This window comes from Neopelma chrysocephalum, unplaced genomic scaffold, assembly GCF_003984885.1.
Source record: "Neopelma chrysocephalum unplaced genomic scaffold, ASM398488v2 Primary Assembly neopelma1_88, whole genome shotgun sequence".
Lineage (NCBI taxonomy): Eukaryota > Metazoa > Chordata > Aves > Passeriformes > Pipridae > Neopelma > Neopelma chrysocephalum.
In genome coordinates, this window is record NW_020897750.1 from 3,046,184 (window position 1) to 3,064,710 (window position 18,527).

The 18,527-nt window shown below is 41.0% G+C and overlaps 1 protein-coding gene across 9 annotated transcripts in view; it reads left to right on the forward strand.

Annotated features, from left to right (window-relative positions):
• The window catches only part of ZNF827 (zinc finger protein 827), a 106,201-nt gene that overhangs the window by 81,964 nt on the left and 5,710 nt on the right, over positions 1 to 18,527 (forward strand). For 4 of the 9 annotated variants that reach the window (XR_003535751.1, XM_027692696.1, XM_027692697.1 and 1 more), the window contains exons 9-14: positions 9,833 to 9,970; positions 11,542 to 11,713; positions 13,818 to 13,984; positions 14,778 to 14,852; positions 16,926 to 17,117; positions 17,211 to 17,388. Coding sequence is in view for 7 of the 9 variants with exons in the window: in XM_027692696.1 (XP_027548497.1) it covers positions 9,833 to 9,970; positions 11,542 to 11,713; positions 13,818 to 13,984; positions 14,778 to 14,852; positions 16,926 to 17,117; positions 17,211 to 17,388 (922 nt within the window). In the remaining 2 variants the exon portion in view is untranslated. Of the gene's footprint in view, positions 1 to 9,832; positions 9,971 to 11,541; positions 11,714 to 13,817; positions 13,985 to 14,777; positions 14,853 to 16,925; positions 17,118 to 17,210; positions 17,402 to 18,527 lie in introns of all 9 variants that reach the window. The other 5 variants (XR_003535752.1, XM_027692698.1, XM_027692701.1 and 2 more) reach the window with 4 other exon arrangements.

Sequence of the window (18,527 nt, forward strand, 5' to 3'; positions counted from 1 at the left end):
TTTTGGCATCTCTTATCATTTTTTGATAAGTTTTCTGAGTCTCTAATAGTTAATAAACAAAATAATAAAAAACTCAAGTGACGTTCCAAAAAGTAAAATAATTGTTGCTATAAATATTCGTAAATATATAACACAAGTGGAGGTCAAATTTGAGAAGGGTTTCCTGAGCAGCTACACTCATCCAATGTACTCATTGAGAAATGTGGGACTTTTGTCTACCATGTATTTCTTCTGGGAAGTGAATTTGGGACAACTCAAGGGCTGTCCAGCAAGTTCTTGGGACCTGTGTTTTGATGCAGGTGACAGAAGATAATTTGGGACAAGAATGACCACGAAGTGGGTTTTGGGAAAGGAAGAAGGGAAAACAGCAAAATAACACAGGTGCTTCAGGAAGGATAACTGTAACCAGCTTGGAGATATGTATGGAAAGAAGTCTTAACAATAGCTAATGACCTCCTGAGTGAATGAGGCTTTGGGGGCTGCCTCCCACAATATGCCCATAGTAAACAGGGAAACCAAGGGTAGGCACAACTGTAACTATGTGTTTAAGTGTAGCTGTCAAACCCTAGGGACCACATGCAGCTCTGAAAGAGTCTGTGCTCGCTCTGGTATTCATCCTTCCTTTTATTATTGTTGTGGGTGATGGAAGAGAAGGCCTGTTTATTAAATGTGTGGGTGACACCATGCACAGAGGTGCCATAAGCACTTCAGAGGACAGAACTAGAGTTCAGTCTTACCTTGAAGAATTGAAGAAACAACCTGAAAAATAGCAGCCAATGCAGGGAGGACAAATTCCTGTGCCTGGGGGAATGGGGAGTGCCACAAAGGAAGGGGAGGGATGAATGCCCTGGCAGTGCAGCTTAAGGGAGGGATGTGGATTAGTCTTGGTCAGACACTATGTGTAAAGCTGACATTGTAGGCATTGCAGAAAGGGCAAATATCCGGCTGAGATGTTGGGAATGTAAGGCAGACTTGGTAATTCTGCTCTGCAGCTGGAGCCCTGAGTTCAATTTTGGGCTCTGTAATCCAAGAACAATGTGGAGGACAGCAGTGGTCAGAGGTTTAGAAAACATAAGCTGTGCATAGAGGTTTAAGAGTTTTGCCAATTTATTTAGTCTGGAGAAGAAAAGAGGGGAGACATGATAATGGCATTCAGATATGTAAAATGACAGCTTTGAGAGGAAAATAATAAACCTTCCCTGTGTTAATGTGAGCAGAATAAGGAATAACAGACTTAAATGGCAGCAGAGGAGATTGAAGTTAAACACCAAGTAAAACTGTCTAGCAATGGGGTGGTTTTGCAGTGGCACAAATGTCATAGGAGGCTGTAGAGCCCCTGTCATGGGAGAGTTTTTAAAATAATGTTAGACAAGCACCTGTCGGGACTGATGGGTAAGTCTGGTGTGTGGCTGGTGTGTCTCCAGGCAAGGGAGAGACAACCTGGCCTCCTGAGGTCCCTTCCAGCTCTAATTCTGTGATATCAATTCAGTAGCAAAGGTATAATGGTGATTAAATAACCTCTTCAGAGAGACTTGATAGATGAGGTATTTGGTTTATAGATACTCAGCATGCTGTGTTTTAGACTCTGCACCTTATTCAAAACCCATCTCTAGTTTCATAACCTCTTTTGTCTTTCTTAATATCAGAATCTTTTGTAAACTTGAACATCAGCATTGAATCAGACTGTTTCCTGAATATGAAACTTTTCCAAAAGCAAGATCAACATGAAATAGAAAGACAGGTTTTAAAATTACTTTTCTCACTCTGCAAAGGAAATCAGAACACATCACTCCTGACATTTCTTTTTAGAGTTACCTTGGGATTCTCCAGACCTCACCTATCTTGCCTTGTACAAGTTTGTCTTCTATAACATTTGTCTGCCTAAGAGTAAATTAGATACAGAATTCATTAGCTATTTGGATAGATAGATAGATGAATATAATGAGTTTTGTTTTAAAATTATCTAAGCAAAGCTGAGGACAAGTTTTGGGTTTTTTTCTTCTACAGCATGATTTCAATCAGAGTAAAAATTTACCCTAAGTTGTTGCTGGGTGTTTTAGTTGATTTTGGGGCAGTCGTGGTCCTCACTGGTGCCCTGAAAATGCAACCCAAGCAGAAAGAAAGAAAGAAAGGATGTTTTGCAGGTAGATGGATGTGCTGGTGATAGGAGAGAGAGCAAGGAGAGATGTGAATATCTAAAAAGAGTGAGTTAAGGGCTCCAAGGCAATGGCAGATTCACTGCTTATCACTCAGGGAATCTGCAATTAAAGCAGTAAGAATGTTTTCTTTCACAGCAGCAACCATAAACAGCCTGCTGAAACAGGTAAAGGTGGATCTGGCCAAATGTTTGTAGTTACTTATTCATGTAGTGTTAATTCTTTCTGTGAATACAGTCAGCTCAGAAAGAGGGACTCCGTCTGCATTTGGAGCTTTGTTTTCTATTCCCCCACTGAGGTTTCTGGTCACCAGCTTCCTCCAGTACAGAAGCTTTTGCATCACTAAAAAAGATGCAGAAGGTTGGAAAGAAAAAAAGGAAAATTTTTAAATGTCCAATAATTGTCCTAACTGTTTGAGTGATTTTTAAAAGGGTTTCTCGGAAGTGTGTCCTAAGCAAAATTGTAGGAAAGAAATTAAAAGGGTAAAAACCTATTGACCTTATGGAAATGAATTAATTTTGGTTTAAAAATAACAATAGGAGCAAATTATCCTTTCATAAGTTCATATGAACTCAGTGTTGTAGCACCCAAAAAAGAAGTGTTACAAACAGTGTAAATGCCTGAGATAAATGTGAGGGCCACCTGCTTGGGAGTGAATTAGAGAGAACTTACCTAAGTCCAATATGGCACATCTTACTGTTGTCATGAAGATACTTTTAGGAGGAAATGAAATAAAGTATATTGTGCAAAAATAACAGAGAACATATATTATCATGTTTTTCTCTCAACTTGATGTCATAGTGTACATGTTGTAAAAATATTTTCCAATAAATGACTGCAATATTATTGCAACTTTAGGGTTCCTTAAAAATCTGCAACTCCAGCCACCTTGCACAGAATTTATATACTCATTTAACTTTTGAGCTGGGGATTTTCTCTCTTCTTGGTTGTTTCTTATGTTTTGGGCTTAATGCAGGCGACAAAAGCAAATTTCAGAGCTTTGTAATGCAGATGAAGGTTATCACAAGCTGCATGGTTTGCTCAGAAGTCCTCTGTTGTAACAGTGAAGTTAAAATAGGTGCGAGTTTTGCCACAAAGGTGGAAGGTGTGGAGTGGCTTTTGAAGTCAGTGTGTCCCGACCTTGTCTTTGCCCTGACTTCCATCACCCTGCTTCTGACTGTCCATTTTTGAGCAATGGGCCCAGTCTTAGCAGTGCAGTGGGCTTCACTGTTCTCCCATGTTTACCTATGAAGTCGACTTTAACATCCATCTCATACCTGGTTTTATTCTTTTCCGAAACCCCAACATCTTTATCACTTCTCAGTGACCTTTTCAAGTGTTGTTGTCTATGGTTCTGCAATTGGAATACTTTTGTGCACAATATTATTGTTTCTTTTTGTGGACAGTGCAAGCTCTTTTATTGAAATATTTCCAACTTTCATGGCTGCTGTTTTTAGAAAGAGCAGCTTAAGCACCATGCTACTGATACATAAAATCACTTGGGTTCTATTTTCTTCCATATCAAGGATTTTTAAATTATCATAACATTACTGCTTTTTATCATGCTCTGTAGTAATGTTAAATATTTGCAAAGCCTTTGAGATTAAAAAAAGAGCATTAAGTGGTAAAGTTTTTTATTTGGAATGGAGATTTTCTCTGCTTCCTCTGTGGAGTTGTTCTGTCATTCAGACTGATTATGTACTGATTTGTGGGGAATATAGAAAAATTTTGTGGCAAGAAAGCAATTGCTTATCTCAGTTAATAGTGGATGAGTCTGCTCCCAGTGAAAGATACATCCTAAACTAAGACCAGACAGGATGCTGTGATGCAGGTGGTGACAAATGAAGACTGCAGGACCAGTCAGGATCACTGATGTCTTAGATAAGTTGCGAGACATATCTTCCTAGGGAACCACAGTATCTGGAAGGATTCCACTGTTTATTTTAACTGACTTACTAGAAATAAGAATTCTGGTCCTACAAATAAAACCTTTGTGGAAGTAACTTGAAAAGGGAGTAAGATACATAGTATTTGAAGCACTGCAATTTTGTACAGTCAATATATTTTTGAGCTTGGGAATCTTTCACAGACTCTCTGCAAACAAGCTTGCAACAGAACCTTAATTACATATTTCATAAAAGAAGTTCTCAATTTTTAAATACGGTGTGCTTGCCAGAGGTGATAGATGAGCATGTAAAGGGAAGGCTCCAAAGCAATAAAATGCATCTTTGATGATGGGAATACTGCAGAAAGTAGGAAGACAGTATAATAACATAGATAAATGCAGACAGAAGGAGGAAAGAAAATTTCTTTGAGCAATTAAATGTTTTCAAAGCAATGTTTGTGCGGTTGTCTGACCTTAATACCTTGTTTCTGAATAAATAATTTCTTGAACATTTGTCTTTTAGACATAACAAAGCAGAAATAACCTTACAAATGGAACAAGCTTTTGTGACATTCCTTTAGAGCTGCATACAGTCCTATTTACCTCTTGGGTAAACATGGGGTACTCGAGAGATCACAGAGGACAGGCAAGCAGCAATTCATGTCAGGCTGGCAGTAACCAAAAGTTAACTGATGACTGCTCAATGTCCCAAGTCTTTCAAAGCAAAGTGAGATGCTTTGCATCTGCATATTAGTGTTCATTCTCTTGCCATGAGCTCACAGAAACGTGGTTACCTTGTCCAGCACTGTTTCTTATTCAGTTTATTAATATTCTGGCTTGGTAAAATTTTTTAGGTACGTTCTTCCATGGGAGCTTCCTTCTGCACCTTGTACTCTTCGCATCAAGTTTTGTCCTCTGGAGGATAAGGAGGGAGGTACCACACACCTCCTCTCTTCTTTTTTTTTGTATCATCTGTCATCTGCCTTTTCCCAGTTCACCTCATGTTCAGAGTTTGGCCATCTCTCCCTCTTAGCTCTCAGTCTCACACTGGGTTCTGTCACCAGAGCTTCTGGACATCTGACTTGTTTTCTTCATTGCGTTTGGCTTGCAAGCAGGATTTATTGAAAATATTCTAACACTGCTCTCTATTTTCACAGGATTTCTGTTCATTTAATTTTCAAAATTACTTACCTGATATCTTCTTGACCATCTATGTGGTGTCAAGCTGTTTGAATAACCCAAAATACAAATATGACATACACTTCCAGAAAAATGGAGAGAAAAGAATTTCAGCCTTCCTTGTTAAGACATACCAGCACCTCTCACTTCCATCTCTTTAAGGAATACTTATTGCAAAGGACAATCAGTTTATATCTGTAGGATTCCATCTGACCATCAGGAACCACCCTTGTGGATTTTGTTGCTTCCAAGGTCTATGGGAGGTGTGAAGATAAAACAGAGAAGCAGCTGTTTAAGTGAGTTATAGGGTGTGAGAGCAGACAGTAAACCAGCAAAGGCTATAAATATGAATTTATCTTCTTTGAATGACACTTGAGCATACTTTTTTTTGTTTTCTTAGCTTTGTCTTTTTCACTTAAATAGTGGTTCCATTCTTTCCATTGTTAGTATAAGGATAGAAAGTTAGGCGTGGCATTGAAAAGCAGATTAAAACATAATGTAGGATCAAACACTGTGTAGCAGTAATTGAAAAATACATAAGCTAAGTAAAAGAAAATAAGTAATCAAAGTACCACATATCAGAGTCCAAAGTCAGTCCCTGGGAACTTTTTATGCCTGACAGCCACTAGCAGTCACAAGGCTGCATTGGTGACTCCAGACAGTTACTTATGTATTCAGGTCACACTTTGTCCTCTTCTTCAGTTACAGCTTCAACCAGATATGGTATCCTTCTCCAAGCATATCTTGACAAAAGACAGTGTAAAGACTTGTCAGAAGGGGTCATTATACACTCTCTATATTTATATTAATAGTTTGAGGAGAAGAGGAAAAAAAGAATCACTGAATGTGAAAATTGAAAATGTGTGTGTGTGTGTGTGTGTGTGTGTGTGTGTGTGTGTGCAGTTATGCCCAACAGCTTAGGAAAGGGGGAAATAGTAACTCTTTCAAGCTGCTGTGCTTTGTTTGCCAGAAATTAATCTATTTGGAGGGCCAAAAGGAAGGACAGAACAATATTTCTGCAACTTATGTTCACCTTGTCCTCACCTCAGGAAAAACACAGATGGTGACAGTCCTGGCAGTTCCTAACCCCTTCTTGGACAATCAGCCTTACACAGCTACTCGTTAGGAAGCTGACTTAGGGTTAGTAGGGAAATGATACCAGGTGATGCAGAAGGGCAGGAAAGGTATCCATAAAGATCTATTTCACTATATTTAATTAAATTTTACATAAAATTCTTACCTCTTAACAATTCTGTGCAAAATTATATCGAAATAATTCTATCACTAGCCTGTAATATACTTAGTTTCTTTTCCCTCTTTCTGTTTCTTTTTAGTGATGTACTGGAGAACTTGGAGGCCTTTCATTTTACTAAGCATATTTTGTTTTAAACTCCAAAACCCATACAGAAACGCAGTCTATTACTTAATAAGTTCAATATTATTTTGTCATGTGTGCTTTTCTAACAGAAAAGTTTTGAAATTTGCTGTGGAGTGTTCATTTAAAGCAGAAATCAAGTCCTTTTTTGTTTGGCTGGGTTTTTTGTTTTTTGTTTTCCTCTTTATTTTAGGATAGAGATGTCATGGTGAAAGATGGATTTCTATGAGACATCTCTCACAGTGGTGATTTATTATTTAACTTTAGTTGGTCCCAGTCTGTCTTCTTCCTGGCCAGTGTAAGGTATTCTTAAAGCATGACAATGCTGACTGTCTTGGTAGAAGGCTTTGGGATGCATAAACCTTTGGAACACTGTGCACAAACCAGTGTTATGGTCTCAGAGTCACTGGACCTGTTCTCACTTCGCAGAAAACACTCTTCCCCAGCATTAATTAGAGATAAAGCCCAAGGACTGAATGTGGAGGTTGGCTCCCGTGATATTGCAGGTCACTGGCAAGGTCAGTTGCTGGGCATGTTCTGGGAAGATTTCTAGACCACTGTATGGACACAGAGCTCCAGTTTCCAGGCTGCAGACAAAGCTGCCCAGAGGGTAAGCTGGGTGGAAGTAGGCGGTTTTTCTTGGAGCTGAGAAGTCTCTCACAGCATGCTGAGGCTCCTGTTGCAACAGACACCAACTCTTGTTTGCCATGAACAAGCTGAGAACCTTGCTGAACAGAAAAGGCACTTTGCTCCAGGGAGAATAGTTGGTCAAAAGAGAAGGAAGAAGAAGAAATAAATCTTTAAAGTAAACAGAAGAACTTTCAAAACACCTACAGTATCCTCTTTTCACCAATGAAAAATATGCGGCAGCTTTGCAAGGGACTAGCTTTCACCAGCTCAAGGTAATCAGAAAGCTGCTATTTTTCCAGCTTCCCATGAGCTTCCCAGAACAATCCATCACAGAGAAGAGGATATTTTATTTCTTTTTCATAGAATATAAAAAAGGGCTGATGACTTATGCTGAAATGAATTGTTAAGAGACTTATTTACTTAATTGAGCTTGCTTGTTTGGTATGTCTCCCAATTAATTCATTTTTGTTGCGACCATATTGAAGCAACCTACACCCTTGTGACCTTCTCTTATAATTATTACTATTTTCCTCTTTTGAAGCACTGTTTTGATTATGTACTCAAAAATCTCCACTAAAATATCTGTAGCATTAGCACAGAGATTTTTCCATTGTTTGGAACTCAAGGAGAGTAACAAAAAGAATCATTCTTTATTGAAGTTCTTGGAGGTTATGGGTCACTTACAGCCCTCAGGGGATGGGGGGGTGTCTTTCTTTTTAATTTCACAAAATCACTATTCTGAATAGGCAGAGCTTGTTTTCTAACTAGAAATTCTTTTAAGAAAAATATGTTGTTGGTTGGTAGCACTCAGAGGTGCCTCACAATTCCTCTGGTGTAAATACTGTACATATTTCAGGGTCACAGGAGAATGTAACAGCAGCAGAAAAGGGGCTGGCAAGTATGACCATCCCGAAATTTGCTGAGATTGCTATGTGGACTCTCTGCCCCAAATGAGGCATTGTTTTTATTATTGCTTAAATTAAATACAGTATTTGACAGCTCTTTGCCTAAACCACAGTGGAGTCATCTGGACAGCTCTCTGTGAAGGAGAGGCTCTTTCAGTCATGGCAGTCACATTTGCAGTGGTGGGAGACTGTAAATGAGGGTTTGCTGATACAAGGGAGACGTTTATTCCTCAGTGCTTCATTGGATGAAGATTTTGCTGGTTTAGGCCAGCCTCCACAACAAGTAAATTATGCTCAATAAGATGTTTTTGGACTCCTGACCCCAGCCTCTTTCCCCCCACCCAGTTTAAACGAAAATCCCAGCCAAGTGGTTTTCCTCCATCATGGCCTGTGCACATGCACTGATGGAGGCAGCGATCCCACAGGCGGTGTCAGTTTGGAGGAGGGTACTCTGCACGTGGCATCTTTCATTCCAGTGGAACTGGAAGGTCTTCTACCAGAAGTAGGTTTTACACCAAGCCCCCTCACCACTGGCTGCTGTGTTTGGAAAGCTGCAGAGTATCCTTGTGGTTTTGTGCACCTCCTACAACAGCAGTCCCTTCTCCTCAGGCAACAGGACCCTTGCACAGAGTATTTTTTTGCTCAAGACTTGCTGATACTGTTTCTCTGACTGATTTAAGTAGTTCCACAGCTTTCCCCAGTCTCTATCTGCTCTCTGCTGCCTTCTGTCCAAATGGAAACTGGCCATGCTTTCAACTTCTTGAAGCACTGTGTACCTTTTCTCCTTTTCCTCATTCCCAGTCCTTTTCTCTCTACTTCCTTACAGAGTGCCTTCATATCTGTGCTTTATGCTCTGTGGAGTTTCTTTTTTTTGTATTGCAGACTCTCTCTGTTCCTGAAACAATTAAAATCACTTCTTTAAAGAGAATGACTCACTCTGAGTTGCAGTTTTTCAGTGGATGGCCTTCTAAGCTGCTGGGGATTTTGATGCCTGAGGACAGCAGGTGCTGGGTAGAGCTTGCCTAGGATGCCAGCCACACATTGATGTGCTGTCTTCTTTTTTTAATGTTTTTCTGAGCAGTCTTCTGGTCTTCAGTGACAGACTGCTCATGTATGTGTCGATGTGATACTTAAGGACCTGGCAGCGTTAGGATAATGGTTGGACTCAATGATCTTGGAGGTTTTTTCCAACCTAAATGATTCTATAATTCTATGTAGCAAAAATTGCTGCATCAGTAGAAAAGAAACGGTCTGGAAATCTTCCTTCAGCCATGACTAATAATCCAGTGTAAAACAGACCACGGTCTCAGACCAGGCCTTCTTCATGCACCAGGCAAAGGTGGGTGACTGGAAAAGACAAAGTAGTGGTCATTCCACAAAACCATAATTAGAGTTTAATGCCTTGCCCTGCTCATTCTTGACTTTCTCTCTTTATGTAATCTGGTTCAACTCTTCGACTATGCCTGTGTCCAGAGCACTTTGGCTAAGTGTTCTGCTTTAGAGTATGTATGAAAGGTGCTGTATGAAAGATTCATTTCCTTTCCATCATTGGGAGTTTCCTTTTTACGTGAACTCATGTGCCAGGTCACACAGCCTGCAGCCAAAGAGTTGCATTTTACGTGACACCTACAGGGCTCTACTGAATGAAAGCTGCAAGTCTTCAGCGTTCTTAAGACGGAACTTTATGTGTTTTTTGGCATAGAAACGGAAAAGCTGGGGCTGGAGGTGGGAAATGGATTGCCGTCTTGGAAATTTAACGACCAGCTCTTTCCCTGCGATGTGTGTGGAAAAGTGTTTGGTCGACAGCAGACTCTGTCCCGGCATCTGTCACTGCACACAGGTGAGCCAATGCTTTTTGGTTGTTCCAGCACCAAGGAATTCTGTGTGTTCATCACTGTTTGTTTAAGGGGAAGAGAAAGAAGGTAAGCAGAAGAGTGTGTGAGCCATCCCTGGCTCCTCACACTAAGAGCAGAACCAAGAGCAGAAACAGGACAGAATGTCAGAGTGGTATTTAGGGAGTTAAATGACATTCTATTTCTTTGCAGTCTGTTTGTAATTTATCCTTTCAAAATGTGTAAATTTGAGTTTGTTCAGGTTCCAGTACACCAGACTGTAGATACCAACTGGTTAACCAAGCCTGGAGTTTTGAAGAGAAGGCACAGCCTTTTATGGGGACAGGTTTGGGGTTTTTTTTGGACAGACACATCATTCACCTGATGAGCTTTTTAAATGTCACTGAACAAAAGATTTGGCCATGGTGTTTCAGATCTGTGAAACTGAAAGGATTTAATGTCTGATTCATCTTTGCTCCCATCCTACAGTTCTCAGAGGAACAGGGGCTGGTTCTGCCCCGTATCAACTTTCTTAAAGTGAATCAGCTTCAAATCAACTGAGACAAACAGAGCTTATATACAGAAGATGCACTCTGACAACCTCATGAGGTGCACAGCACAAAATAAGACTTGAAAGCGAGAATTTCCTATGTACTGCTGAAAAATACTGTTGGTATAATGCCAGTGTATGTTGTGCCATCTAGTACAGCTGTGCTGAGAAGATTCAGATGCTCTGTTCCATGACCTTGTGGGATTTTCTTGATCCTAAGCTGCTCTATTGAATGCCTCTCCCCTAGCACTTGTAGCAGTATATTTCAAATTTAGAGCAGCAGATTCTCAGAGGAAAAGGTTGTAAAAGGTGATGTAATGTTTGGTTATTTTAATCAGCTCTCCACAAAATACAGCCTGGCACACATACAAAAACTGTGCTGCCAGGTCTTAGAAATGTTTAATGTAAAATAAAAAAAAGAAATTAAATTGCAAAGCATCAGAAACTCATGATGAATTTAATTTTTTCAACTGTTCTTTGAGTTTTTTTCATTAGTTTATGTTTGGAACTGGACTAATGATAGTGTTACCTTTCCTCCCCTTTAAAGTTAAATTAAAGGATCCTTTTCATTGCCTCTCAGTATCACTTTAGATTTTAATACAAAATCATCAACTGTCAGTGATCACTGCAAGTGATCACATGGGCAACCTCAACAATTACTAAGCCCAAAAATCATATAAACATGCTAGGTAAAGCAAGTAGTTTGAGACTATTGACCTGTTTCTCCACTGGCTTTGCTGCAGCTCTCAGAGCAGCAGTTGCCCCAGTTTTCCAGTTTATAAAGTTTTATATTATCTGACTACAAATGGTAGAGCAAATTAAAAAAACTAGCCCCAAACTGCCTTCAAATTAGTTTTTTTCTGAGTAATTGCTGTGAACTCCTATAAGCTTTTTTATGTCGAGCTTCCAAAGTACCTCATCCCGAAAGCTGCTTGGAGAAACCCAAAGGAATGCGTGCTCGGTTACTGGCAGCTTTAAAAGCATCTGGCTCCAAAACGAGGTGCACATTTAGGGTTTTCTCTCTTTCAGAAGAGAGAAAATACAAATGCCACTTGTGCCCCTATGCTGCTAAGTGCCGTGCTAACCTGAACCAGCACCTGACTGTGCATTCCGTGAAGCTGGTGAGCACAGACACCGAGGACATCGTCAGCGCTGTCACCTCCGAAGGCAGCGACGGAAAGAAGCACCCTTATTACTACAGGTGAGGACCCAGGCAAGGGCTGGGCACCAGACACTCTTATCTGCCTGCTCAGGGCACGTTACAGGGCCACCCTGCTGGTGTTGCAGGGTAGAACCGTGATGGAAGTATTTGTCTTGCCCTCACCCGCCTTAGGCTGAGCAGCAAAAACCCTGCTGGTTGCCTCGTGCTGTTTGACTTGGCTGGCCATTGGGAAGGACTCTGGGCTTTGGCGTGGGGTTGGTTTTTTCAAGTGGCTTTGTGAGGCAGCTGGGCTCTTAAAAGTGTCTTTAACTCTTTATGCAGTGTTCATTTAAGTTTTGTGTTTGGAAACACCCTGTTGTGTACACAGATTCACAGATTCTGAGCCATCAGTGTGCCCAGGTGGCCAAGAAGGCCAATGGCATCCTGGCCTGGATCAGGAACAGTGTGGCCAGCAGGACCAGGGAAGTGATTCTTCCCCTGTACTCAGCCCTGGTGAGACCACACCTGGAGTAGTGTGTCCAGTTCTGGGCCCCTCAGCTCAGGAAGGATATTGAAGTGCTGGAGCAGGTCCAGAGAAGAGCAGCAAGGCTGGTGAAGGGACTCAAGCACAAGTCCTGTGAGGAGAGGCTGAGGGAGCTGGGAGCTGTTCAGCCTGGAGAAGAGGAGGCTTAGAGGAGACCTCATCACTCTCTACAACTCCCTGAAAGGAGGTTGTAGCCAGGTGGGGGTTGGTCTCTTCTCCCAGGCAACCAGCAGTAGGACTAGAGGGCATGGTCTTAAGCTGTGCCAGGGAAGGTTTAGGTTGGATATAAGGAAAAAAATTTTTACAGAGAGAGTAATCAGACATTGGAATGAGCTGCCCAGGGAAGTGGTGGATTCTCCGTCCCTGGAGGTTTTTAAGATGATACTGGATGTGGCACTTAGTGCCATGGCCTGGTAACCACAGTGGTGTTGGATCAAGGGTTGGACTTGATGATCTCAGAGGTCTTTTCCAACCCGGTTGATTCCATGATTCTATGAAATTTAAAGCACTGTGCTTCCAGTTGCCTCTGACAGCTCCCTTGTTTTCAGCCAAATCTATGAAATCAATTAAAGTATAATAAGAATTGTTATATCAATATCCAGATCTCCTCCATTTGCTGGAGGTATATACATTCAGTGACCAACACGGCTAAAGAAAGAAAACCTCTAGGAGAATTTGCCTGAAAATTAAAAGGAACTGCGTGGAGAAAATGGATATTTAGACATTCTCCTTGTTGCATGTGCACTGATGTGCACACTGCAAACTGTGATGTGCACTCTAGTGGCCAAGCAGATTACCAAATCACTCTTACTTTTAGTCAAAGTGCCAAGAGCAGATTTAATTACAAAATCATAGAAGTAAGAAATAAATGAGACCTGCTGGATTAGATTATCTAGTCCTTCCCCCTGGGAAAGCAAAATAGTGCCCTAGAGTGTATGACTTTTTCAATCTTTTTTGGCTTGCTTTAAATGTTAATGGCCTAATCAAAGCAAAGAAAGTTAAATTAAAGGGTCCTTCCCATTGTCTCTCAGTATCACTCTGTTTATGTGCTGGCTGCAAAATCTGTATCCCTCCTAATTATTCGCATAGCTGATGACTGCTGTTTTCCAGTCGAGCATAAGAAATGTTTGAACCCATTTTTACTTGCTTACACTGAAACTGCCAGGCAGTTTTGCACAAGATCCCAGTTTGGCATGGGAACCATTCCAGGGCTTGAAAATCACTCCTGGAGTGTGCAGCAAGCTCTGCGTTTGTCAGTGTATCAGCTGTACTAAACGTCTTGGCAAAGCTGCAATGCCTCTTATTGCCCAAAGGAATCAGCTAGGTGATGCACAGCATCTGGAATCTGTAGTTTTTAATTAACTTTATGATTATTTAGCATCATTATAGCATGTACAGGATTGTTGCATTGTGCCTGCCCTTAATCACGTTGGCATGGCCATCAGTTCAAAGGCAGTTCAGCAGACAAAAGAATTTTGCAGTGAACATTCAACAGCGAGGAAGAGCAGAAATCCGTGCAGTGAGTTTTCTCTGGCAAATTCGGGGAAGGGCAACACGCTTCTGTTTGTGGTTTGTTTTTTAATGTTTCTTACTCACTCTTGAGTTCCCTTCTGCCTGCAGCTGTCATGTGTGTGGGTTTGAGACGGAGATGAATGTCCAGTTTGTCAGTCATATGTCCCTCCACGTGGATAAAGAGCAGTGGATGTTCTCCATTTGCTGCACAGCATGCGATTTTGTCACTATGGAAGAGGCAGATATGAAGGCTCATGTCAACAACAAGCACACAGGTGATGATCCCTCTCTCCCAGCTGCAGTGATCTCTCTCTTCCTTGCTTTTTAGATGCAACCTTTACACTTCCCATTAGCACTCTGCTTTCACTGAAATGCTTGCTAATTAAGGCCTGATCTCTCAAAGTTGAAGTGAATTGGACTCCAGCCAGGCAAATAATCTGGTAGCGCAGATCAAATTTCAAGCTTAGTGAAATAAATGAAGGACTACTTAGCCCTTCTTCTTCCTATTCCCCTTATCCCCAAATCCCCTTCCCTGTTGGAGTCAGCATACTTCATTTGTTTTCCTGACTGGTTTACTATTTCATCAAAATCCTGGTTTGACTTCTGTGATGATAAGGTCACTTTGAGTGCTAATTGTGCATACCTGGCTGTAAGTCTGAAATAAACATTATGTTGAGCTTTGCTCTTGGGTGTGTTTGCTCCCAGAGTCCATCAGTTTGGAATTTCACACTGATATTTAGTTGACACTGTGATTCAACAATACCGTAAATGTAACTTTATATTAAATAACAGAACAACTTGTGTTCTTTCCCCGGTCCTGTTCACTTAATAGCCAAGGATAAGAGCAATAGCAGTTTTCCAACAAGCTCCATATGCTTAGTCCAACTAATGAAGTCTGGCATAATTTAAGGAGAAGAAAATTAGAATCCTTTTAATTAATTTCTCTTATAACACCAGGCAAAAGCATTTTGCTGCCACAAACTACTCACAGTTGTGTTTACGATACTGAACCTGAACTGCATCCAGCACAACTTTTCCATTGCTAAATTGCTTTTCCTGTCCTAGCAGGAGTAAAATTGGGAAAACAGAGGGGTGGAGAAAGAGAAGGGAGAGAAGAATGCAATTGGTTGTGTTCAAAGATACGTAAGTTAAATGTAACTACAGAAATACAAACTACTAGAAAGCTCTCAAGGGATTTTATGCCAGCACAGCTCTGGGCACTACCCCACTTCATATATTGGAATTCAAAGCAAATGAGAAAGGCCACCCATAGCCACGTGAAAAGCTTGCATCAGAGCTCAAAACTGAGCTGTACTCTACTGTATTTTCCTATCATGGCTACAAGATTTAAACTGCTACTTGTCTTTTGAAGAAAAGCAAAAAGCCCTTTGTTCTTCCTTCACCCTGCCCAACGTAGCCATTCAGCTGGTGATTCAGCCAAATGCTCACACATATGACAAATACAGAGCAAAAAATAGAAAGGATTTTCTGGGTCACTTGACTCCAGTCCCTTATCCTGTGATGTTACCAGGTCATAAATGGACTGTTTGTCAGGATGTTGGCATATGCTTTCAAAGAAGTGTACTTGTTTTAAACAAACTACTTCTATGGACAGGCAGCTGTAGACTTTCCTGCATTAAAGATTAGGGACCTTTTTTAAATTTCTGATTATCAGTAAGACACACACTGGAATACACGTACATTGTGCTTGTGCCAAAACTGCTCTTTATCTGAAACAGCAGTCCACCTCTCCCTCCCTCCTTCGGCAGTATTTATTCCCTTAGTATATTTATGGAGAACAACCCTCTCCCCTCTAAATGTACATTGAGCCTTTTCTTATATGAAACACAGTTTTCTTGCTGTACCAATCCCTCACTGCATATGTTCTTGTTAGAACCCCTGCTCTTGACATGTGCAATCACAGCTGTACATGGTGAAATGAAATAAGTAGTGGTGGCAGTGTAAAACAGCCAGCAGCTACTGGGAATAGCTCACACAATAACATTCTGTGATCATATTTACCTTCCTTGAAGGCTCCCCAACACTGATTGCTCATATTCATCCCATGTTCTGCTCAGATTCTTCTTTTGTTTTCCTTGACTGTTTCCGACTTAAAACACTTCTCATTTGTAGCAAAAATTCTTGTTACTGGCCCTTCAGGTCATAACCTTGTACTGTGTGCTATTAAATTTCATTCCATTTCTATTACTCTGGTCCCCAAGGTCAGTGAATCTTTTCTGAATGATATCCTATCCACCTCCCTATTGGCAGCTCGGGTCATCAGATTTCATTAGTGCATTCCTACCTTTTTATCGTAAAGGTGCCACTCATAAGTTTAAAGTTAGGCACATAGGTGCTGGTGTTTGCAGAGGCCTTGATCAGGGGTCTGTATCACATAGAGAATTTGAAGTTTTAGTAAACACAGCTCTGATTGAAGCAAGACATGGGTGGGAGGTAATAATTTACCCATTCTTGCCTTGCTGGCTTACGGCAGTTCTCATATGAGAACTCTCACTCTTGTTCACTTCTAGTGTGTGATAGGGTTTGGGATTTGAACTTCACACATTTATTGCATACATAAGGATGCTCTGATGGGCTTTATCTCTGGGTCCAGTTAAATAACATTGTTTTCAATTACCTTCAGTAAGAGATCCTAATAAAAACAAGTAAATCTCGACACCACCCAGGTATTTCTTACAATGATTGCTGAGGATGCTCTTCAGTACAAGGAGTGAGATTATTCTCCATTACCCTTCCTTCCAAATTTACCCATTGGACCCACATAAACAGAAAGGTGGGGGAAGTTTAGCTTGGACAAGTAGCTAAACTGCTTTCTGCACCCCAAAACTACAGAAGTTCTATTTCCTTTCTAAGTGACAAGTTCTTCATTGGTTTTGAACTCCGAGTAATCAAAGTGTTTTCTTGGGATTTTTTTAGTCTGGTAATGAGGTAGAGTTGCATGATCCCTTCCCACTACCATTACAGGCAAACTCAATTGTAGAATAAACTGAGAGATGTATTGTGGTTAAAGTGATAATAAAAAGGAAGGAGGCCCAACAATGATTTTTTTTATCAGCTCAATTAATTTCCGCCTTGTTTTTATAAGCATGTTTGAATTAACTTTAAATATAAATACTTCCTGAAATTTAAAACAGGATCACAGAAATTCCATCTAATCTGCTGAAGCAGCTATTGCTCTTTATTTGTGTTTTTCAGCTGAAGAGAGGAAGACACCCAGTGAATCTAACAGTCCATCTTCATCTTCGCTGTCAGCACTGAGTGACTCTGCCAACAGCAAAGAAGATGCAGATATAACCCCAAAAAACAAGGGGTCAAACAACCTGCTAGTCATTTCTGTAGTGCCTGGTAGTCAGACCTCAGTGAACGCTGAAGAGAAGTCAGAGAAAGGTAAAACACTGTTTAACAAATGCAAACTGTCCCCTTCTACGCAGTCAATCTGGCCACAATGTCAGGGATACATTTTCCTGTTCTATTTTTCAGGCTTTGAATGTGTTTTCTGTAACTTTGTCTGCAAAACAAAAAATATGTTTGAGCGTCACCTGCAAATCCACCTGATCACACGGATGTTCGAGTGTGACGTGTGCCACAAGTTCATGAAGACACCTGAACAATTACTGGAGCACAAGAAATGCCACACTGTCCCCACCGGTGGGCTCAAGTAAGGAAAGCAAGTACACAAACTTTTACTGTGTTAAGCATCTCTAATTCTGTGGGGATAGGACAAAAGGAAGTCAATTAGAAAGGGTTGGTTAACTGATAATTCAGATCTGGGGCTTCCTTTTATTTAATGAACCCTGCCCTGTCCTTTAGGCTTGCATCATTAGAGCAGATTGGTAACCTACCATCCACTGGTGTTTTGGAGCTGTAACAAACTATGGTCCTTTCCCTTTTCATGTCAAAGAGGAGACAGTATGTGATGGGCCCAACAGAGAATGAGGCACAGGTTTTGGCAGACTAAGGGGTTTTTTTATTAGAGCAAAGGCAAACACAGCACAGGCTCTGTTCTGCACCTGGCTCAAAAAAGACTAAACCCTGTACAGTCTCTGCATCTAGCTACCAAGTTACAACCTTAAAGGTTATAACCTTTGTATACTCTAATGCAAAGTCATTTCTCTCCAGGAATGAATAACTTTGATGCTTTCTGCTTTGGTTTACATGCCCCAGAATAATTGTTGTATAAATTAACCTGTAACCAGTAATAGAGTCTTTTGAGAAAAAAGCCCTTTGGTTTTGGCTATAGTGGGGTACTTTAAGGTCTTACTGGTGCAGAGCAGTGTTTCTAGAGAATGTGACCTTATGTCAAAGTCAGACCCCTGAGGGAAGGAGCGACTGCTGGGGCCATATGCTTGCTCTCTGTGGGCAGGCAATGTGATGTTATGAAAGAGGCACATCCCTGGTCTCTGTTTGTTCCAGCTGCTGCAGGAAAAAAGGCTGGGACCACTTGGAGCCCAGCTAGGGTTCAGCACAGGGCTCCCAGCTTCTGTTGCTCTTGCTAAACAGACTGATGTTCTCAGTGCACCGTAGGTGTGCCGTGACGAGCACACCACGTTTAACGATACCGTGCGCGGCTCTATCGGTTTGTGCTGCAGCTTTTGAAAACTGGTTCTTTTTGCCAGGCAGCGTCTGGTCTCCAGCTCAGTAGTTCCATAAACTGAAATCTGCGGTCACTTGAGATGTGATGACTGAATCTGGGAAGAAGACCAGATTGAGAAACAAGTAATGTGCCAGAACGACGGGATGTCTGTCTTGGACATACAGACCAGTTGTCTAATGCACATTTGATTTAAGCTGCACAAA